The 24,264-nt window shown below is 37.2% G+C and overlaps 1 protein-coding gene and 2 long non-coding RNA genes across 6 annotated transcripts; 2 read left to right on the forward strand and 1 right to left on the reverse strand.

Annotated features, from left to right (window-relative positions):
- Window positions 1-3,109: 3,109 nt before the first annotated feature.
- LOC115629512 lies at window positions 3,110-5,575 on the reverse strand. 2 transcript variants are annotated; one of them, XR_003995922.1, is made up of 4 exons: window positions 5,429-5,575; window positions 5,112-5,366; window positions 4,979-5,056; window positions 3,110-4,903 (listed from the first exon to the last, which is right to left on the reverse strand). It is a non-coding gene; the product is annotated as an uncharacterized LOC115629512 (long non-coding RNA). The 2 variants fall into 2 exon arrangements; XR_003995923.1 differs by having other exon boundaries at window positions 3,110-4,906.
- A 2,995-nt stretch (window positions 5,576-8,570) lies between these two features.
- LOC115629469 (serine protease snake-like) lies at window positions 8,571-11,962 on the forward strand. The gene is made up of 5 exons (XM_030525940.1): window positions 8,571-8,586; window positions 10,373-10,669; window positions 10,737-10,956; window positions 11,032-11,273; window positions 11,583-11,962. The coding sequence occupies exons 1-5, from the start codon at window positions 8,571-8,573 to the stop codon at window positions 11,960-11,962; spliced, it is 1,155 nt and encodes a 384-aa protein (XP_030381800.1).
- A 9,513-nt stretch (window positions 11,963-21,475) lies between these two features.
- On the forward strand, window positions 21,476-23,987 carry LOC115629504. 3 transcript variants are annotated; one of them, XR_003995920.1, is made up of 8 exons: window positions 21,476-21,642; window positions 21,694-21,850; window positions 21,904-21,992; window positions 22,058-22,674; window positions 22,738-22,896; window positions 22,957-23,210; window positions 23,263-23,783; window positions 23,841-23,987. It is a non-coding gene; the product is annotated as an uncharacterized LOC115629504 (long non-coding RNA). The 3 variants fall into 3 exon arrangements; XR_003995919.1 differs by having other exon boundaries at window positions 23,266-23,783; XR_003995921.1 differs by having other exon boundaries at window positions 21,908-21,992; window positions 23,266-23,783.
- Window positions 23,988-24,264: the final 277 nt, after the last annotated feature.

Below are 24,264 nucleotides of genomic sequence, written 5' to 3' on the forward strand. Positions count from 1 at the left end.
GCAGAACATTAAAGTCGTGCGAGTCCAACGCTTGAAAATCCTGTAGCCAACATTTTCCCCATTGAATGACTGAAATACATTTTATTGTACCAGTCATCATCATAATACAGCTACATATATGATATAGTGCATAGATTTTGATACAAGTTTGGAGAGAGAGAGAGAGAGAGACCTGTTATCAAAATAAATAGAAAAGTTTTTGATAATACGCTTCGGTACTGTACAAAACGCATAAATACAAAATCTTCTCAATATATTTTTTAAAACAGAAAATTGATTGTAGCAAGAGTGAATTTTGCACCGATCGTTTCTATGAAAGCTATTAAAAATATAGGCCATTTATACAAAGTTTTGAATAAACTTGATTTGCAAATGCATCAGACAAGTCTACCTACCGAAGTTGGCGTCCCTAGCTGTTTGGGTTCAAAAGAATTCGGCGTTCATACAGACGTACCGAAGGATATATTATATTGATTTTTCTCGTCATGCTGATTATCATAGATAACTATATAGAGGATATGCTTCAAAACTTCAAAAATGTAGGTTGCAGTATGAGCATAAAAGTGCACTACCTCCATATCCATATAGAAATGATTAAGGAGATCTTAGTGAAGAATAAGAAAAACGCTTCCATCAAGATATAAAAACAATGAAGAAAAGGTAACAAGGCGGATGGGATATTCACATGATGGCTAATTATGACTCAAGAAAAGTACTTGAAAGGCAAATAATGTGAAAATAAATAAATATATTTTACAAACATGGGTTTTTAATATTCAGTATCAACTTGAAAAATGTTATAGAATTCGCTGAAGTTGATTAATTTCTTTTTTTGCGAAATAAAACTTGTCATTAAGGGAATAAATGAATAACTTAAATCTTAAACTATGCTTAGATGTGACAGAAGAATGTCGATGTAGTGATAATGCCCTCCTTCTATACTACTTATTAAGTAAATTACAAAAAAATGGAGGAACTGCTCTCTAGTCGCTACGGGTGGTCTTAGAAGTTTGAGAAACAAATCGTTGCCTGGCTTTCGATTTTGTGCTGGGTTAGAGCTCAACTTACACTGCACGCACCTGCATCGATTGGATGAGGTAGTTGGAACCAGCATCGCCAACATTTTGTGGATCAACTGGTTGTTGTTGTTGTTGTTGTTCTTGTGGCTGTGTAGGCCTAAAGACAAATTTTTCTCAAATTACAAGATCCGATCGCAGACTAATGATTATAAAATTGTTAATAACTCTATAAGCAATTAAAGGCATAACGATTTCTCAAAGTCTGTCCCCACCCCGTAGCACCATCAATGGCAGCGTTACGGCCCTCGCTCCATTTCAATGCACGGCCACGGTTGTGTTCCTGAAAACCGTTGAAAAGCGGGCACAAAGCCACAAAGCGCAATTGACTGACAGGTTTTGTCTGGGCATCGGTACCCATCGCATCGCATCGCATCACATCGCATCCCATTGCATCCCATTGCATCGCATCGCATTGCATTGCACTCTTGGACTGACTAATGATGTAAGCAGATAAAACACCATACGCCATTGAAAAAGAAATGATAAATTATTGTTTTCGTGCTGAACACACGACACACAATGGCTCCCAAAAAACTGAATACTGAATACAGCCGGTGTGTTGGTCCGTCATCAGAGATCGAGACCAAGAATGAAATTGTACGGAACAATAATAAATTGCTTTTTAAGCATGCGCTTTATAAGTTGATTTTTCTTTCATTTGTGCAATGCCACAAAATGTTGACTTTATAGATCGATGTTACAAACAACTGAACTGCAACTGAACTTTAAGCGAAAACCCAGGGACTGCAATCATTATAAGTGTTGTTATAAAAATGACAAAATAATGATTCTCCTACAATTTAATGATTAACTTTGAGTTTTACCTTACAACTCAACCAATAATCATTATTAAAAATATAAAACTCATAAAATAATGATTATTCTACAAGTCGTATTTTTCTTATCCAAAATAAAACTCAAGTAGCCGAAACGAACTCCTATAGTACAGTTTTTGGCTAAGAAAATATTTTCATTAAAAAAAATTAATTACGGCAGACGTTGCCGAAATCAGAGCTTTTACCCTGTACCTGTATGGTAAAAAGGGTATATTAGGTTTGTGCAAAGTATGTAACATGCAGAAGGAAGCATCTCCAACCCCATAAAGTATATACATATGTATATTCTGAACCAGCATGACGAGAGAAATTGATCTAGACATGTCCGTCCGTCCGTCCGTCTGTCCGTCTGGATGAACGCAAGGATCTCAGAAACTATAAAAGCTAGAATAACCAAAGTTGGCATCCAGATTCTCCTAGGTCCGAGAAAGGACGAGTTTATTTTTGTTTAATTTGTTTTTAAATGAAGGTGAATATTCCTATTTTACAATTCTCACGCTCTCAAAGCTAAATGCTATAAGTGAATGATTTTTTCGCTTTAAAATAATACAATACTCATTATTGGCGCTCCTCCTTAAGGGTTAAACCAGTCAGGAATCGTGAAAACATGTATAACACTGTAATGATGGTATGGGATCCGTTATAATACTAAAGTCCCAAAACTACATTCCTACAATTCTAATTCCGTATCTTATCATATTTTATATTGTTGGAGCTGTAAAATGAATTATTTTCATTATTTCACTTATAATTGAGATAAGTTTTTAAAACAAAAATTCAAGAATCTGTTTTCAAATATTTAAGGGAGTAACGAAAACAGACACTTAGATAAGGATAAGTTAAAATTATTTTTTTTGTGGACCTAGAACGTGGCAGCAAGGGGACTGTTTATTTCCTATCCTATTCAAAAGTCTTTTAATAATTTCATGCATGCATTTATTTCATTTCTAAAGATTACTTTAAAATACTCGTTCAGTTTCTTAAAGCATCAAATCGAATTCATCGAATTATACACACAATATGTTCATTCATCCATTTCCTTCTGTAAACAGCTGAATGGATTCATTCTAATAATTCATATTATTTCAATTTGATTTTTATTTTTATTTTACGTCGCTATAGCTCGAACTGGCACAGCTTGTCTATAATTTTAATTACCTTTTAGCTGTGTATATATAAATAATATAAATAATATTGATTTGAAAAGTTACAAATTTCATAAATTTTTTATTAAAATGACTTAAAACACTTAAATTTCTTGCAACAGTTAATTTTTATTATTCATGCCAAATGGGGCTGTAAACACCTCGCCTAGTCTTTGTTTTTCAATAATTTCCTTGCCAATGACAACTGAGGGCATCCAAGTCGATGTCGGTCATCCAGTCTTAGTTTAAATTTTGTTTGGGGCTTTGCACTAGCAGGAGACAGGTTTGGTTTCGAAAACAGAGTAGACGTCTCTGAGCAATCACGTTGATGGCAGGAAGACAATAAACATATATATAATGCTGTTGCCGTTAAAGCCCAAGCAACCTAATAATCTGTGTTTGCTGCGTCTTAGTTACGCGAACCACAGATCATTAATCGTATCCTACGCCTTTCATTGAGCCAAACAGCGCTGCACGATGAGGTTGTGGAATAATTCCGTGAGCTTCAGCAATTGTTTGCCAATGGCGCCGTAGATCGCGAGCCGCCTATTTGGCTGTCAAGAAGGATTGGGTACGAATTGAAACTTAACCATCAACCACAGTTCCCCCAATCCACCTCAGTGTAACTTCATCGCAAGTCCCAAGGATCTTGGTGTGGGTTACCTGCTTGGGCGAGACGTCCACAGATACTTTCTGATGATTCATTCGGGTTGGCGTTGCTGGCACCAGGTCTTGCAGGAAGCGTTCATGTTCTTTGCCAAGCGGCAACTGATCACATTCTTCTTGGCACCCAACTAGTACGAGGTGCACGACAATGCAGATGCAACTTCAACAGTTGACTCATATCTTGATTAGTATTGCCAGGCAAGTGTTGCATTCTTGAGGACAGCAGCAGTGGTATATAGTAAATATTACAAACCATATCTTTGGGTTGGCTTCTGGAGACCCTCTCCAAAATCCGACCCAAAAGCCACAATTGTCTGTTCATTCCTTTACCTTTCACCACGAATATGAATGCAGCACTCGTATGGCAAATACCCAGATGTTGTGGAACTCCCAATGCGGCCCTGCATTGTCGTTCATCTCGCAACAGTTGATTTCCAAGAAGAGCGCGATCAATTGGCGCTTGGCAAAGAACACGAACTCATTCTCCAAGACAGGATGTGCGCGGCAGGTCAAGACACTACTTGAAGTACCTGAGTTCAGCTCGCCCAAACAAATAACCGACACCAGGATCGCTGGGATTCCCGAAGCAGTTACACTGAGCGACTTGTGGCCCCCGATGGTCGCTGAAGACGAGGGAAGAACAAAAAACCACACGATCTTGGACACTTCTCGTAATTGTCCCCGCCATGTGCAACCAATTTCTTCAGCTGGCAAAATCTCAATCCACAGCTTCATCGTGCAGCATCGCTTCACTCTATCATGATCTTGCTACGAAGCAAAAATAGACTTTTCGGCTACTTGCCCTTCACAGCAGCAGATTTATATAAACGTTTACCGACTTCTTACCGAACCACATATCTACACAGCTCTCAAGCCCTTGTATGCGTCTCTTTGGAGCATATATCCAGAATCTAAAGTTTACTTATGTCTCCAATTGTTGGAACATATATCCAGAATCTCAAGATAACTAAAGCCTCCACCTCCTCCTTGGCTTTTGAGGACTGCTACATGTCGAAAGTCTTCCATAATTAACTCTGACTTGTCTTTTTCACCAAAACCACTGCTGTTCCGTTTCCAGCTCGTTGATGGCTTCCTTCTTCTAGCTCCTGATTTCTCTCACGCTTTTCTCAATCTGCTTCAAGTCTTCTCGGATCTCGGATCATACAGGACAGGCAAGCTGCTGTTCGATGATACATAAAATAGAAACATGGGTAGTTAGTAACGTTATTGTCACATTCTTCCTACTTTCCACCTTTTGACTCCCAATTCGACATGTGATAAGTCAAATGTCTTGAGGTCTTCTTAGAATGTTTACGTAAGATCTTGAATTCTTTAAAAAGAAACTGTGCATCAATGAAACATATGTGGCTTTTAATCCCACCTACCAGAAGTCAAAATTTGAATTGGAGTTGTGTTAGATTGCGACAAAAATCCCGTCAATCTTTCATAGTCCATCATCTCATCTTAGCATCTCATCTCTTCTCATCTCGAGAAGGAAACTGTCAAGCTTCTTGACGTGCTACTCGCAAGCTAAAACAGTCTTCGCAATTACCGGAAATGTTGCCTCCGTATATGTTTCCTTCATAGAACTCTTTGGCTCTGCCTCAGACTAGCAGCGTAATAGTTTCATATTGGCTTCCCTATTTGCGATTGTGTGTGTTGTTTGCTTACTTTTTTTCAAAATAGTTTATATTCTACTCACCTGTCAGAAATTTCATAGCTTACTTTGATTATTTGATTAATAAGTTCAAGCAGCTTCTGAGGGATAGACATGAGTCCTGCTATACTCTTGGTATGGCCTACCCCTGAAATTGAATAAACGGCCAACTTTTTTTTTAACGTTTCACTTTTTAATTTTTTTTTCACTTTTTCCACTTTTTTTTTAAAGATTAATTTTGTATTTTTGTGACCCTTCTCGGTAGAGAGTGTGTTGTAGACTGAATTCTGGGTTGTGTAGGCTAGTTGATGTTAAGACAGCTTCCTGAATTAAAAGTCAGAGCTTGGTGAGTTTTGAGAAAAAGTAAAGAATGATAAATGAAAATAAATAATTTGTGTGTGAAGTGAAATCTAATGTATTGTATTGGAATGATTTAATTTTAGTTAATTTTTTTCTAGATTGTTAAGGATGGAGCCTTAATAATTATTCATCAATGATTGTTGGCTATGTCTTGAAAAGAATGGCTATAAAATGGTTATCACTTTTGGTTATAGAGCTAGAAAATGGCTTAAAACCCGCTATGGAAGATAAAAAGTCCGCTATAAAATAGCAAGAAAAACAATGTTGAGCAGCTAGAGAATGTCTAGAAACCCCACTAAAAATAGATAGCAACCCCGCTAGAAAATAGCTAGAAACACCGCTATAAATAGCTATAAAAGCCTCTAAAAATAGTTTATAAAACAAGCCGTCACTTTCAGGAGCCTCAGACTACGCAGTTATAGGTTAGGATGTGCTCAGTATTTAATGGCGACTAATTAATTGAAAAACAAAGATGCTAAGAACCAGGCATAAATAGGATTCGATTTGTATAAATTCCTGCAAATTAAAGTGCATATTATATTAAATAAATATTTGTAAAATGTATAAATACACTTTTATTTCCGAAGACGAACTGTCTCCGAGAAGCTGAACATTCTTGTATATTTTTTTTTTAACTTGAACCGAAGGCGAAGCGAGAAAGGTGCAATTATGTTATAAATTGAAATGGCATATTTGAAATTTTCTAAAACATATTTAAAGAAACTTATGTTAAAGTTTTCCTAATTTTATGAACAAATAAAAAAAAGCTGAATATCTTAAATGGAAGCTACTATTAGAGATGGCGAAATATTATAGGCATTATACAAACATCTAATATAGACACATTTAAAGTCCGTACAACCCCCAACAGGTTGAGAAAATGTTATTGATAGACTTTAAAGCCGTACCATTAATTGAATAAATGGGCATATCTAACAGTTGACCTTTAGTGGATGGCCAGCAACCCCGAATTTTGTCAAATATTTAATGCCTTGGGGCCCACCCTCGTTATGTTTGGACTTCCGCTGTCAATGTGAACCGCAAAATTAAAAACTATGCGAATTTTCAGCGTTTCGTTTGATTTGTTTCCTGGGCCGGCCCGCAAAAGTAATGAGAATTGCCGCCAACTAGCTGACCTCGTCGAGCGACCCTCATCATTCGACTCGAAGTTGTGCACGAGCGCTGTTTATTTGTCTGTTGACCTTTTGGCTGTCGCGTGGCCGTCCCATTGTCCATTTGGCTGGCGCGCTCGGTTGGTGGTCATCCGATTTGTACAAACAGCTCGCACGCGCTTCCCCCGTGCCGAGTACCCAGTGGTCTGTCTGTGTTCCTGCCCAGTCCTATCCAGGTCGGCCCCTCCCTTGCCAGCGTCCTCATCCTCAGCGTCCCTTGTCTTTGTTTTAAAGCATTTGCCACGTTATGCGTAAATGGGTCGCTCGATGTCCAATGTCCGATGTCCGCTGCTCGCTTGCTGACTCGGTCATTGCCAAAAATTATTATGTGCTGTTTCCTGTTGCGTTGTTGTTTCTCCTTCCTCTTTCTCTCCCTCTCCTTCTTCAGCTTCAACTTCTTTTTGCACAGTGCATTGGATCTGATTTAATTAAATTTGCTGGTATGTGTGCGTTTTTAAAAGTTTCCGGCCCTGTGCCGCCTGTCAAGATTACAACTAAATGATTCCAAGAGCATAGAGGGAGCCATGCTTGATATTAAGGTAGGCGTTTAAATGATTCTGATTTCGAATCCGGCTTACCAATATTTTCAATCAAGCAACTAATGAAATATTTCGATGCTTGTGCTAATATTTCAAAGATCCAAAGTCTACCTGTTTATAGATTATTATCTGCTTTACGGTTCTGACTCGTGTCCTACAGTCCTACAACTTAAAATAACGTTATTGTAAGAGTTTCTAGGGCAGGTATACAAGTAAAGTGGACATATTTTGATCTAACATCTCAGATTATTGTTAGACGTTATTCAAATGTTGAACGAAAGAGTCTTCTTTTTACACAAAAAGTGACCTTTGAACGTTTCTTTTTCTGCTTTAAGATATAATACTTAGTAGTTCGCCGATCTTAGGCATTTTAGAATATTATGAGGCATGTTTTCTTACCATTGTTTATATAACAGGCATATTCTATTCTGTGCAACGATTTGGAATAAACTTCAGATTATGTTGAGACACCATAAAAAACTCACAAATAGAAAGTTTGGTTGCGATATCGTTTTAAATAACAGAGTTTTTGATACTAAGAGTTATTTGAAAGCAATCGTTCCTATGCCAGCTATAGAAAATAATCATGGTTAAAAGGAGTTGTGATAAACTTACCGTGCTGCTATGATTCAAAAGTTATCGATGTTCATACAGACGGATAAAAGAGCATACTTATATACATACATATACGAGTATATGTCGTTCTATCATGGTGTGGACTTTATAGTGTGATAGAATTATATATAGGCAAAAAGGCAGTTCATTAATACTATCTATGTATACAAAATATATATAAAACAGTTTTTCCTGACTGACTGACTTACTGACTGAATGACTGACTGACTGATTAATTGGTGATCAAGAGCGGCAAGAGCTAGGAATCTGAAATTTGGACTCAGGTACCCTTTCAAATTGAGGGTGGGTGATGGTGGTTTTGGAAAATTAGTGCTCCAAAGGGGGAACCAGACTCCAAAGTTTGTTTGAAATATCTTAATTTTTCCACCGATCAGCTTCAATTTGTTTTTAATAATCTATATAAAAAAAGATAATAAAAAAACTGCAAAAACAAATAACAAACAATGCGGTTTTGAAAATTCGAACACCAAAGGGGAGCAAATGGGCTCCGAGGATTGTATGAAAAATTTGCAATTTTTATTCGATTGACACTATACTTGGTTTGTGTAATCTATGAAAGAATTTAAAAACACAGGGGTTGGACAAACGCTTCCTTCTACATTGTAGATGAGTACAAGGCCGCGATTTTGGGAAATAAGTTTTTGCCAGTGCACATGGAACACACAGAAGGAGGCTTGGTAGACCCCACAAAGTATATATATTCTTGATCAGCATGACAAGCCGAGTCGATATAGCCATGTCCGTCTGTCCGTCTGACCGTCTGTCTGTCCGTCTGACCGTCTGTCTGTCCGTCTGACCGTCTGTCCGTCTGTCTTTCTGTATGAACGCAAGGATCTCCGAAAGTATAAGAGCTAGAATAACCAAACTTGGTATACAGATTCTCCTGAGACCGAGAAAGGACGAGTTTGTTCATTTTTTCTGATCCACCCCCCCACTCCCCCCCTATTAACGATTTTCTATAACTCCCGTAGTTCTTGGAATTTTGAACTAATTTGGTAGTCACATTAGGTTAGTTATTATATAACCGTATACCAAGTCTCATTATGATAGAATGATCGGAAAGAAAGTTATAGCCATATAACCAGGCCCAATGCACACATACATACATATGTACAAGTACACAAATACGCATAAGGCACGATTCTGATGTAAATGTAAATGTATGTATTAAATTAATTTAGTTAATTAATTAAATTAAATTAATTAATTAATTTAATTACTTTTTTGTGGGGTGGTACAGGGTATTTAAGAGTTGAGCCTGCTCGACTTTAGCATTCCTTTCTTGTTTTTGAATCGCTTTAAAGTTTGATTACAACTTGGCATGTGTTTTTTAATATAATTGGAGAAGGATTTTACTTTTACCGATATTAAAAACAGTTTTGGATTATAATTTTACATACCTTGATTAACGTTTTCCATTATTAACTTAACTTTTGTGGGTTCTTTTCGTAATTCTGCAAGCTCTGAAAGTCTACCAAAAATTGCTACCAAAATCACAAATACTTGTGTTTCACACAATCAGGTAGCTTTGACTGCGCGCCAAGAAAATGGTGTTGCCATATCAGCAGGAATTAATTTAATTTTCGCTTAATTAAGCAATTTATAATAAAATTTTTTATATTTGGTCAACATTTTTTTTTGGAATTTCTGCCAAAAAAAAGGGGAAAAAAACCATAGTGCGCAGCAGAGTATTGAGTGTGCTCATTGAAGTTCAATGGCAGCAGCGATTCGTGCATTGAGCTTGTTATCGATGATGGTACGGGTGTACGGGTGTTTCCCCCGTTCGCTAACCGGTACCGGGACGCCCATCCAAGTGACTTGTTTTTGGCGCATGCCGATCGACGCGTCACTGACTTTGAGAGAATTGCCCGAATATATGCGTCATCTCATAAAACAGATACGCTAATGATGCCTTGGGAGGGAGCCTGCTAAAGTTGTTCGGTTGGTTTTTAAGTGCGAACATGTGCGCGAATAATAGAAACAGAAGCCAGAGTCCACACGAACTACACTCAACGAGGCGCTTGGCGATCAGTTGGCTGACAAACTTGCCGCACAGCAGTCGCATCGCAACGCATTATCCAGAAGGAAAGCCGTTGGAAAAGCATATTTGGAATAAAAAAAATGACAGGCAGTCGGAAAAGCTGTCCATCGCTTAAGTTGTTGTTGTTGTTGCTCGTGCTGCTGTCAGTTGGCACAGGTGCTGTATTTTCACCTTCGGATTCATTCCATTCCGCGTATATCGACATTCCTCTTTTTTCTGTTTTTAAAACTGTATGTTGCAGTTTGCCAGTCGGAACGCTCCATTACTTATCCGAAGGAAAACTACGATGATTGCTTTCTGGATAAGGAGCAGAGTTTGCCGGGCAAATGCAAAAAGATACAGGATTGTCCCACAGCGCTAGAGCGTTGGAAAAAGGATAGAGTGGAACCGAAAACGTGTCACTTTATCAAATTCGATCATTATGTCTGCTGTAAGCAGGAACTCGATGAACCACCAAGGCCAACACCTAAACTGCCAACGACGCCGGATTTCATTGATTTCCACTTAGTCCCCAACAATACGCGACCCAGTTTATTAGGTACACCCATTCCGAAATGGCATAATTTTCATCAATCAAGACTCATCTCTCTCTGGCACATATTTAGCCTGCTATAAGCCATATAATCCTGCGCCAATCAATGTTACGGATATCGCCTTTCATACCGTGGTATATGGCGGAAAACCAACGACCTATCGGGAGTTCCCCTACATGGCTGCCCTCGGCTGGCGTTCAAATTTCGACGAAAGCATTTTCTATCGCTGCGGCGGCGCACTTATCTCCAATAGTTTTGTACTAACGGCTGCCCACTGCATCGACTTTGGAGGGTAAGAGCTGGAAACCCCCCTTCTCCAACGAAATTTTACTTCTAATGTGTTGGATTGTTTGTTTGCTGTTCGTAGTGCATTGCCCGCTACAGTGCGTCTGGGTGGAGATAATTTGACACTCAACATTGGCGAAGATTTCAAGATCAAGCGCGTGATCATACATCCCAACTATAATGGCAGATCTTCCTACAATGACATCGCCTTGTTGGAGCTGGACACGATTCAGCCGCCTAAACTAACACCAGCTTGTATTTGGCCCAATCCCGATCTGGTCACCAATCAACTTACTGCCATTGGCTACGGACAGACACGATTTGGTAAGAAAAACCATATCTTTTCGTTGCATTTCAATATTTCAAACATATTTCTAAGCTCACAACTGAACTTGAACTATTTGATTTGAAATGATGATTGCATATTGGTGATGAAAGAATTAAACTAAAATTCAAAAAATTCAGACAAAGATTTGCAAAGAATGAGTTGACTTGGAGGCTGTCTTCAAAAAAAAAAAAAAACAAACAATTTATAACTTAATGCTGAGCAACTTTTATAAATCCATAAATTAAACTTAGTAGTCATTGTTTGGGATTTTCAATGCGCATTTATGTTGACTTCTACTTGAACAGCGGGTGTGTCCTCAGCACAGCTCCTGAAGGTGCCGCTGAACTTTGTCAGCAAAGCCGAATGTGAGCCGCACTATCAAAAGGATTTGCTGCCCAAAGGAGTGGCGGAAACCCATTTGTGTGCCGGTGATCCCGCCAATGCGCATGATACTTGCCAAGGTGACTCGGGGGGACCGCTACTAATGGACCATGGGCCCTTTAAGTATGTTGTGGGCATCACATCCTTGGGCCATGGTTGCGCCAGCGGTCCGCCAAGTATATATACGCGCGTCTCCTCCTATGTGGACTGGATTGAGAGCTACGTGTGGCCCAAGTCGGCGGAGATAAAGGAAACGACAGCAGCCGGGGCTTATCCCAATTTTGATGTTCGCACCGAAACCTAGCATATTATTATTATTATTAAAACATGTCTAGTTAATAAGAAATAAAAAATAATAAACAGCGTTTGGAAAAATATAAAATGAATACATAGTAACAATAAATCGGTACATTTTTATTTCCTTCTACAAAATGAACAGCATAACAGTTGGAATGGTTAGAGCATTAATATACATTAAAATTCTTCCCTATCTTGAAAAAACAAATAGATAGATAGCACCTACAGCTCTCTATATCGTTTTCTGAAAGATGATATGTGATTGAATCGATCAGTAAGGATAACGAGGTACTCTGATGTATACCTCAGTTAGTCTACTCATGTATTGTTTTTTTGATCCGTTGTGCTGAATATTGAAGAAGGAAACAATATATGAATTGAGTTGTTATGTGATTTATAGTGATTGTTTTCTTTTTGTTTTTCAGGTGGTGCATGTTCTTCGTTATATTTTGCCAAACATATGCCCGTAAGTAGAGAGTTTTGTCTAATTTTACCTTTCGATTTTTCCCTGAATTGATAATTCAATAATTCCATAGTTCATTAATTTGACCCAACTCATAAATGTAAGGCAGTTTGGAGTGATTAATAATATAAATATATATATCATATCGAAAATTTTAGTTGCACCGTTGCAATTGAAAAATTAAATCGTCTTGGTCACGGCATTACTAATAATAATATTCACAAAACAAATCACAGACAATATTAATTAAATAAATTACATTTTCGCGATGTAAATATTTATATAATATATTGGCTCTCACTGGGTTGACAGAATAATCTCAAACAATTCGATTTCACGTTTTTTTGTAAATAATGTCATTTTTCATCGGTTGAAAAATTCCGATTCTTCATAGAAACTTTGGAACCTGTTTTCCCCTCTTTGGAGGTCGAATTTCCCATTTACCAATTCAACTTCGTTTTACTTAATTATTGCTTAACTGTTGATCAGAATTACCTATATATTATATGTAAAAATGGAATTGACAAATTATAAGAATTACTAATTCACTAAACTGTTTAGATATTTATTATCAGGTAGAATTTACCTCGAGATAAATTAAATCGTAAATTACCCTGAATAAATGATCCGAGTAATATTTAAAGAGACATAATGTTTTGGAGGAGGATTCTGAACTAACAGCATTCTGTTCAGGAATATTTTAGATAATTTTTAACACCTTGTGTTACATTGGCGTTTCAGTAAGGATCCCCATTTTTTTTTTTTTTTTTTTTTTGCAAATACATGTAATATATACAAGTATGTCACCCGGGGATAGTGTAGTTTCCCAACTGTAAAGGAATCCTTTAAATCGGTCCAGTAGCTTCCAGTTTCAAATAAACATACAAACAATCAAATCTTTCCTCTTTAAAATATTAGTACAGATATAGAAATAGATTCATTTTACTGTTATTATTAAAATAACATCCATTAATTTATAATGTGGAGGACTATGAAATAAGAAAAATAGATACAAGTATGGCGTTGTTTATTTTATTTACTTATAGTAAGATCTCTGTTTATATATGTAAGTTCTCTATTGTCAGTACAAGAAATGTGTGCTTGAAATGAGAGAGAGAGAGAGAGAGAGAGCAACAAAAAGTTGCATTGACAGTTTCGAATGGGTCGGAAAGTAGTACGCAAGGCTAACCAATGTCCGTACCGGAGTTGGCAGACAGAACAGCCAGAACCAGCTTGAACCGCTGCAATGTCCAGTTACCATGGCTTCCGGCCAGGGCCAGGGCCAGCTCCTCTGTGCGCGGATAGGTGAAGATAATTAGCTTCGGTTGTGCCGCAATCACCGTCTCAGGCCGCGGCGGCGGCAGCGGCAGCTAATTATGGCCACGCTGTCGCGCCGCGGGTGGCACGCCCCTGCTGCTCAGCTCAGCTCTGGAGGCTGCAGGGTGGGTGTGTGGGTCGTAGCCTTGACAGCATTGCTGCAACGTGGCTGGACTTTTGTTCTCGTCTAGCCCCGGTCGGGCTTGCCTTGGCTAGGTGGGAATGGTGGGTTTGGCTTATTTCTGGTTCAATATACGGCCTCCACACACTCTTCCTTTTTGGTGTTGTTGTTGTTGTTATTACTATTGCTGTTGTTGGTGACATTTTGTATGTGAAACCCTTAATTAACTATTGCGAGGACAATACAATGCGGTCGCGTTGCCATCGTCATCACAAAAAAGAAGAATGTAGCTCACTAATCCTGTGCTGGCCTCGGACACACAAATATAAGCGCAATGTATTGTGTGTTGTTGTTGTTATCGTTGTTGTTATTATTGTTGTTGTTGTTATGCAATGCGAGCTGCTCGCCGGGACATTTGAGACCAAGCCAAAAACGCACACAAAACGCGCACATGAGACCGAAAGCAAACCCCCAAAAACGGGACAAAGAGCGAAAGTACACAAATGGCCAACTCAGTCAGACCGAGTCTGTCAGTCAGCCAAACATTGGGCCCCTTTGGCATGGCACATCAGCAACATCAATTCTCAATTGGGAGTACATAATACACAAACACACACACACACACACACATTCTTTACATACGTCTGTATATGCACTCAGAGAATAGTTGATGGTCAAATTGCAATCTCGCCTTTCGGCTTTTAAGTAACATATAAATACTATATGAGGTGGGAAACAAATATGATATGCTAGTAGCCTAATACGAATTAAAAGAATTAAATAATTAACATAATTGGTGATCCTTCTTTCCAAAACTGGTGGTAGTATGGTCCAATTCGACTCAACCATCACCATCATTCAATTTCAATATCTTCACAATAACATCTTAACATAAATTAAGAACAAGTAATTCGTCTTCTTCTTTTTAAAATAATATATTTATGCAAGGAATCGGCCTGCAATGTAATTCCTATTGGCCAAAGAAAACTATTTTATTATTAACTAAGACATATGTAGATTACTTAAACATTGGGAATATTAAAATGAAAGCACCTTAAATGGATCGGTTCTGGAGATAAATGATATGGTTTTAAGTAAAAGTAGAAATTCGTTTCACAGGATTTTCAGTTTCAGATTACTGGGCGAAAGAAGCAGCAGAATCTTTGCGTGTTTGGAGAAGAATGTGATTATATTTTTAAAAACCTGATGAACTCAAGAATTTGAGTTTAATTTGTAGAGCGAAACGAATATACTACTTATATATATATATTTATTTATTGATTAATCAAGAACCTGCAAAAAAAATAATTAAGTATTTGCCAAGGTCTTAGCTTCAATTTGAAAGAACTGTTCTACAAAGATTTTAATTACAAATTTTTAGATTTAAGATTTTAAAGAATGTCTAATGATATTATTGTCTGGAAATACAAAAAATTACGATCACATATCACTTGTTAAGGCATATTTAAGCATGTTCGAGTATGTCAGTTCGTCCTTCAGTCTGTCAGTATGAGCAACGAGAACTCTTCCATCATAGTAGCTAGGAGTCTCAAACATCGCATATAGATTTGTCTTATCAAAATGTATATAATCTATATAAAGCCTTCATACGGTGTATAGGAACGTTCAGTTTTAGTAACGAAAACGTTTGTGTTCAAATCTATATTGGAACTCAACCAAAACCTATTAGTTCTTACTAATTCGCCCAACATACATTTTAAAATAAACTAAGTATTAAAGCTAACATAACAATGATTAATTCGGCATTGATTTTTTGTTTAAAGCGTTTAATTCTTCTGTAATATATATTTTTTAAAGCCTGTGTAGGGAAGAGGAGGTACGTGCTTCTCTCAGTGTATGTCTGCTAACTGCATAGCGGCTGTGCGCCATTTCAGTTTTCTTTTCTGCCGGACTCGGTTGCTATGCGCCATGTGGCATGGAAAGTGAAATTGCAACACACAGTGGCAACTGATCAAAAGGAAAAAGTGAAACTGGGGGGGCAGACATGAGCAGGAGCATTGCTGCTAATGTTGCCTTGCTGGGCAGCTGATGATGAGGAACACGAAACTTAGTTTTGGGCAACGCCCAGCTGGTATCCGTTGGACGGAAAATATGGGTTGGTCTGCAAAATGTCGCAAATAGCGTAGGAAATTATTGTCGAACCGTAGCATAGGGGTTTCGCCCGAAAGCGAAATACAAACTATTTTCAATTGGCATTGTAGTACTCGTATGTACAGGAAGGCGTGTGAGCATCGACTTGTTTAGTTGGGTCTCTTTGGTCTCACTGGCAAAGTAAACGACACTTCAATGAACACATAAGTAATTTCGAAAAGTTGCAACACATCAAAAGCAATAACACAATCGAGTACATGTTAATTGCGCCTCAAAGCAGGCTACAAGTGCCGTTAGGTCTTGTACTCCACAACACCACGACACCCACCATCACCGAAACCATCATGCGATGGAGGCTGCTGCGTGAAAATATCACGAGTCCACACAGAAAACGCAAACTGGGTACGTGTTTTAGGAGAAAGAACATTCTAAATACTTCGTGTTGAGTTCCCTCAGACTTTTCAATATTCGACAATTTAGGGATTAAAACCCTAGTCCTTAAGTATATATTCAGGTACAGCAGTAGAAGACAACAAGTTTGATAACAAGTTACAAACTATCACCTCTCCTGCGGGTACCGTATTAAATGATTCAAAGTTCTTCTTTCATTCTTCTTCTTCTTAGATTAATCTGTTTTGCATGCATAATGCATTGCTATTTTATGATTGTTTTTATGCCATAATAGATATTCTTATTGGCCTATGAACTGAACTCATTTTTTTCATATTCAAAAAAAAAAAAAAAAATATAGAAGAATAATTGAGAAAATCTATTTATTTATTATTTATTTATTTTAACATTTGTAACTTAGAATTAATCCTAAATCACAAAGTTTGATACATATACATATACATGTATCGCCAGAGCAACGAACGCTTTCAGGCTGGAAAATTTTTATTGATGGAGTAATTTTTATGAAAAACCAAAATTCTTGCAAAAAAAATGAGAAAACCATAAAAAAAATCGCCTTGAAACTTCACAGGATCAGCCACGGGACTACATGGAATATTGCCAAAAAATTTGAGCAATTTCGGAGTCTATAGGGAACATATGTACATACATACTTTCCTTTTTATTTACCAGTATATAATGATAATTGAGGGTAAAAAGGCGATCCATTTTAATGGAGACTTTCTGAATTGTAGGCCAAAGAAAATCCGAATAATCGCAAGAGTTTTTGCAACTTAAAATATGAAGAAAAGTTATATAAAATAAATAGGTATATGCTCAATCGCTCGTCTGTCTGTTTGTCTGTCTGAGCTCCAAGATTTTGGAAACCACCACGTCAACACGCGTCAACACAAAAGCATTTCTGATATTTTCATTATCATTTACGCGTATTATTTTTGTTCTTAGTTCTCAAATGAAAGAAGACGTAGGGAAGGCTCTGAAGTTGTAACGCTAGAGGAAATTTATTTTACTGTTACTTTTCTGAACTTTATATAGCATAATTTTGTATAAAGATTGATATTTATTTGAAATGCTTAAGTTGACGTTTTTGAGTTAAAGGAAACTTAAGTTGGCCAATTGTTATAGTGCTGAATTTGAATTGTGTTTGTGGAGCTAGTGGGTGGATTATGTTTCGAACTTTCACTTCGGTTGCGGTTAAAAGGAGTTGCAAGCAGAGGGAATATTATTTGTAGGACAACAAGAGCAGGGCTCGTGCGCTCGCGCACCTCTAGGACAAACGCTCGCCCACCTGCGCCCACAAGCCATATTAAGGACATTTCAATTTTACACCTAAGTACAATGCAAGCAAATGGGGCAAGTATTGTGCTGCTATCACGGTCGTTGCCTGCTGCCGGTTGCTGGCCGACCACAAACATCCTGGACAGGCAGTTGGTCACGCCCCCACCTGCACACACATATGGGCGAGCATATGTGTACTCGTCTGTGGAAGCAGCAGACGCACCGCCCATACGCCCGCCCAGCTGTCTGTGTTGGACACGCTCATTATGCCATGTGGTCAAACACAAAGTATGTCTGCATGTGGTGTGGTTTAACAATGTTACTTTGAAGCCACTTGCACCCACACTCGCACCCACACTCGCACCCACACACCCACAGCTACACTCAGACGAAAACTCTGGCGGACGACAATGGCAAGCAGCGTTCGAAAAAATGTAACAAAATAATTCTCATGCCAACGTGGCCAACATAAACGTCCCCCCTACCCCCTCCCCTCCACCCCATTGCCGGCCAGGCCGCAAATTTAGGGCTTCACCTCCGGCGCACAGTCAAGCAAGTGCGAACCAGGAATGTGTGGATAATGCGCTGCCATTCAACGCATTACGAGTACTGAGACACAAAGCGGACACACACACTATTACGCACTGAGAGAAAATAGATGTCTATTGCTTTCACAAAATTACACGAGCTTAAAGAAACAAGTACAAATTTTAACCAAAAAAAAAAAAAAGCTTTTTATTTATTTGCATTGCTTGGAATTTACTCAGATTTGGCAAATACATCCATAAAGTGATTATGTGTCTGTGTGCCAAGTTTCATCATGATAGGTCAATTATGAAGAAAGTTATAGCCATTAACATAACCTCTGCCGAAGCCCAAGCTCTGCTGTTGCTGCTTTGACTTATTTCTTTACTGCACACAAGCATGCATAGACACGATTCTTAAGTAAATGTGTGCTGTTGAAATTGTACATAAACACATATGCCTGTATGCATGTGTTAAATATATTATATTTAATTAAATACATTTTTATACCCTGTACCCGTAGGGTAAAAAGGGTATATTAGGTTTGTGCAAAGTATGTAACATACAGAAGGAAGCATCTCCGACCCCATAAAGTATATATATTCTTGATCAGCATGACGAGAGAAATCGATCTAGACATGTCCGTCCGTCCGTCTGTCCGTCTGTCCGTCCGTCTGGATGAACGCGAGGATCTCAGAAACTATAAAAGCTAGAATAACCAAAGTTGGCATCCAGATTCTCCTAGGTCCGAGAAAGGACGAGTTTATTTTATTGTTTGGAATTTTCCCCCCCTTCCCCCGCTACAGAATTTCGTCAATAGCGTCCACATTTCAAATGCTACCTAAACCAAACTTTGCACACATAATTTATTCAATTCGATCAATTCTAAGAAAAGTTATTAGCAAAACAAATTCTCCCCAGTGCAACCCCCCCAAACTGCAGCAACAAGTTCGCTCTTCTTCTTCCTCTTTTTGCTGCTGCTATGGGCGCATATAACTCAGTGACGGAAGTTTACCTGGGTACAGGGTATTACACTGTCGGGCTTGCTCGACTGTAGCGTTCTCTCTTGTTTTAATTAACTTTATAAAATTATTATTATTACTTTTTTGTTTTTTGTGGGGTGGTGCAAGGTATTTAAGAGTTGAGCCCGCTCGACTTTAGCATTCCTTTCTTGTTTTGTAATTAAAAGTGAGTTTATGTTTCGAGAATGCTCCTGAAGTAACAGAATCCTGTTCGGGAATATAATTTTCAGATATTTGGACAAAATGAGATATGTTTAAGGTAGTTTGCAGATAGATGACATTGTCGGAACTGGACAAAAGAACCATCAAAATCGGTTCACCCTTTTTTTGAAGTCGGTCAAAAAGGAAACTACCAACTGCAATTATTATATAAGACTAAAATTAATTGAATGTATTTGTCGTCCAACTTGTTTCCGCCCAAGGGGGGTGTCCGCTTAGGGGGATACCTAAATACTTAGTGCAGCAAACGAATGATTTAGAAAAGGTGTTCGCTTAAGAGAGATCTCTTGTGTCTGGATAAAAAGCGGGCGTCTATTAAAAGAGTTTTCGCTGTATCTGAAACCGCATTTCCAACTAGATCGACAAGTATTTACAAATTTATATTTCGCACAGCTTGGCTGTAATCTTTTTGAAACTAAAATTTTTTTTAAAATTAATAACTTGTTTTATTTCTTTTTTTTGGATTTCGGAAACGGCTGAGCGTAATTCCTAGTCTATACGAGTTTATTTTATTTTTTAGATTTTCCTTCCCCTCTCCCCGCTACAGAATTTTGCAAACAATGTCCACATTTTCAAACCTACACAAACCAAACACACATAATCCATATGCCTTTAACTAGTTTTGTTATAAATTTAATTGAAACTGGTCAATACTTAGAAAAGTTCACCCCAGTACTACACCCATAAACTGCAGCTTCAAGTTCGCTCTTCTTCTTTTTGCTTCTGCTACGGGCGGGTTTCTGTCAACCAGACACGTCATATACTCTGATATTACTGATATTAAACATTTGACATCATTTGATATTCTAATGAAAAATTGTAATGTACATCCTTTTTTTGTTCAGTGCACCCACGCAGAGAAACATGTGGGCCGCCGTCTATATCTTGGAATTTTTATAATTATTATCATGTTGATAGATAAAACGAAGCCACGTGTAGATTACGAACACGGAGTGGCCAGGCAGGACACACAAAAAAAAGTATGGGGGGGAGCAGGAAGAGGGCCAGCACCGAAATGCTTTGTTGTGGTTACCATTGCTACGAGTACTACAGTATCAGGATGTTCATACTTTTTTATATGGTTTCGAATGAGTTAAGAAGACAGACTGGCCGGAATAAAAAAACAATGGAACTTCCCGTAGTAATGTGTAGTGTAGTCAAATATCGAGTGTTTAGCTTGTGCATAATTTTTTGCGCATAGCAGGAAGCTTATAGGGTTTATGTTATTTGTTTTATTTAAGCATTTAAGAATTTGCTCCTGCCCGACTCTTCGATGCCACTTTTTTCGCCCCTAAAACCATTCCACTGAAAAAAACCTTGCTGTGCCAATGCCTTCTATGGTAGCTATACTACATATTTGAATGAAACTTCAGATTATGGTGAGGCACTATTAAAAACATATAAATATCAGATTTTCTTACCATATTGCAATTTAAAAAGAAAGTTTGTGCTACTAAGATTAATGTATGCACCGCTCCTTCCTATGACAGCTACTATATATAAATATGATACAGAAAGCCGATTTTCATAAACCTTAATATTTAGGTGCACAACTTTTTAGTACAAACTTATTCTAGGATGCCTTTAAAAACAAAATAGTTATTCCAATAGGAGTGATTTTTGCACTGATCGTTCCTATAAATTATTCTATATACGATTTGTAATAAACTTGCTCAGTATATGAATAAGACACGCCTACATATTAAGTTCAGCATTCTTAGCTGTCATGGTTGGAAAGTTCTAGGAGTTCAGACGGACAAACATAACACTTCCTCCTACCTGTTGTATTTAGCGCTTACTCTATCATATCTTTCGTATATACTGATTCAGATTATACCTAAATACATGGCTAAAATAAGACTCACTTGGATCAGCTATGCCGCCCATAGTACTAATAAATTGTGTTTAAAAATTTGTTCGATTTGGCCCATCGTACTTAGCACGTTTGATAAAATTGAACTAACTGGGTAGGCCAAGCATTGCGCTGTCAATTTAATGTTCTGAGGCCTGAACACAAATTATTCAGTTTTACATTAGATTTTGGGAAGAAAACAACAGAAAGAGAAAAATTAATTTGTTATAGGTTTAAGTTAAAAGTTTTAAGGTTTACATTTTATACACAACACTTTACTAAAACGCATTTGATTCTAAGAAGTTGACTCCAAAGGATTAATCCTTTACCGACACACCAGGGATAATACTCTGGAGTTGAGTTCCAGGTATGTGTATTATGTGTAGTGTGCGGACAAGATCAGAAATATTGTTTGCAGCACTTCCACTGTGAAACGAATTGGAGGCTGGCAATACTTTTATTTTTTAAACGAGTTGAAAAGTGGATATACTGGATATACCTCATACACCTATCTAAAGGCATAATTGAAACGTACGCACAGCATACACTTCATATAATTACTTGGTATTGGTTCTGTGAGTACAACATTAAAAATAATTTTATGTATAACTATCTACTGCTTAAATAGATAGATAACGGACCATACTATATACACCTTTATACCTACTCATCATATAAGAAAACATGGGATTTGACACCAAAAAACATATAATGCAGGTAAGAGAACAAGTGCGATCTTAAAATAGAGATGTAACTCTAGGTTTTACTTTCTACCTTGGCAGCAACAAACGTTCATACATACAGACATTTACTGAGTTTACTGAGAATACATATCTATATATTAGCACCAACACACAACATACATACATACACATATAAGTAAAGGACCAAAACTATTACTTTCTAAACATAAATCGTTGTGAGATAACGTCGAGAGATATGACACTAAATGCAGACATTAAGAGCAAATTCGGAAGTTCGAACAAAATCTTAATCTTTGCCAACACGTGACAAATAAAAATACACATACAAACATAATTCATCTACATATCTATATATCAGCACTAACACACAGAAATACATACACACACACATATATATATATATATATATACTGTCACTAAGTAGTACTGTCACTAAAGAAGAGGCGTACAATACGAATTGAAGGCAAAATTCAGATACGCCTACAGAATGACTCTATTTCTTTTGCACATGGAATGGAGAGTACTACTAAGAAGAGAGGTACTTAAATGATAACTGGAGCTTAAACATAACGAATTGAAGACAGTGGATATAAAACCATTTATAATACATATTCAAAAATAATGCGAAATTCTAAAATGACTGTGAATCGAAACTGGTTGCTGAAAGTTTATGTTCCTTTACGTTGACTCGACAAGTAAGTTTCAATTTATATATCGAGTGGGATGGAATCTGACTAATCTGATTCAAAAATCTGTAGACACTTACAGACCTTACACTAGGAAAGGAAATTACAATTACAGAAAAACCTCAGAACAAACTTCTATGAAATTATAAAAACTAACGGAATGGCAAGAAATTCTGCCTTATTATTATTTAACAATTTACAAAATGTTTTCGTTGGTTAATACAGTGGCCGGTAAGTTCAGAAACCCGATTTTTAACAATATATATATATTTATGGTTCCGATATAAGCAGCAACAAACGAACACACATGGTGATGCATGATCTTCAACTGGGGACTAATCAAATGGATGGACTATGAATGCATTATTTATCCATTTATGTGGATTAGTTTTTTTTTAATTTTTCAAATGTGAATATTTGAAATTGAGAAATGCTAGAAGTATAATTTTATGGAGAATTGTTCACTTCACTCAAAAATTAGTGAATATCGATTGCAATATAAAACTAAATTCGTCGTATATAGGATAACCGATGCAATGGCGCAGGTAAGATCACAAATATGATCTGAAAATGTGTATATCGTCAATTCTATGTCAGCAGCAACAAACGTGCGCACAGACTCTAGAAATGCAGAAGTCAAATTATAAGTGAATTCAAGTGAAATTAATAGTTCAGTTCCTAGCAAAAGGACGCTAATTCCGACTTAAAATTTTGGAAGAACATAACAAGTGTAATGTGAAAGAGAAGAAGAGAACTAAAGATCTAACAACTAGAATTTTCAACAGCAGTTCGGATAATTCAAATTTTTAGTAAATGGCGCACTACAAGTATATGGGAAACGCAAAATCCGAAAAGAATTCAAAAGCGGAATAACAATGAATGGTTTGTTCAGAAATCGGGGGAAAAACAAACATTTCAATTGAATGTTTTTTTGATAAACTTTTAAAAATCGTTGTCGTGGCCACGCATTTATCAAAATCGAAAAAATTAACGACTTATCATTGAGGCTGAAAGGTGCAATGATGTGTATGAGAAGGTGAGAACTAAATATTATCTTCAGCTGATACATCGAGCTATATCAGAGTAAAGGGATAGTCGATTAATAAATCGCTTGACGGGTGAGTTCAAAAGAAAAACTTCAAAAGTCCATAACTAACTATTGAACTGTCTTTTAGAATTTCTGAACGAGATACGCTGCTACAATATTCCAAGTTCGATTTGGCATTTGACAAAATTTTAGTGTATTAAAAAATTGTTTGTGTATATTTTAGCTTTTAATACCAAAAGCATAGCTTAATAATAAATATATTTTGAGAGAAAAATTAGAAAAATCATTTGGCCGACTGACTCACAAACTGAAAAGAATAGGCCGTCGTTTTGGATAACATTGTGTCTTAGTAGGTTTATTAGACGATATTTGGATAAAATATAAATGTACTTAAAGTTGAAGCATATATCGAGAGCAGTTGATTGCCACAAACTAGTCTTATTAGATTAAAAAAAAATCGCTTTATATATAAAACAGTTTGCCCTGACTGAATGGCAATCAACGCACAGCCTAAAAGGTAAGAGCTAGGAAGCTGAAATTTGGACACAAGA

Source organism: Scaptodrosophila lebanonensis, unplaced genomic scaffold, assembly GCF_003285725.1.
Source record: "Scaptodrosophila lebanonensis strain 11010-0011.00,11010-0021.00 unplaced genomic scaffold, SlebRS2 tig00000155-arrow-arrow-pilon, whole genome shotgun sequence".
In the NCBI taxonomy this organism is placed as follows: domain Eukaryota; kingdom Metazoa; phylum Arthropoda; class Insecta; order Diptera; family Drosophilidae; genus Scaptodrosophila; species Scaptodrosophila lebanonensis.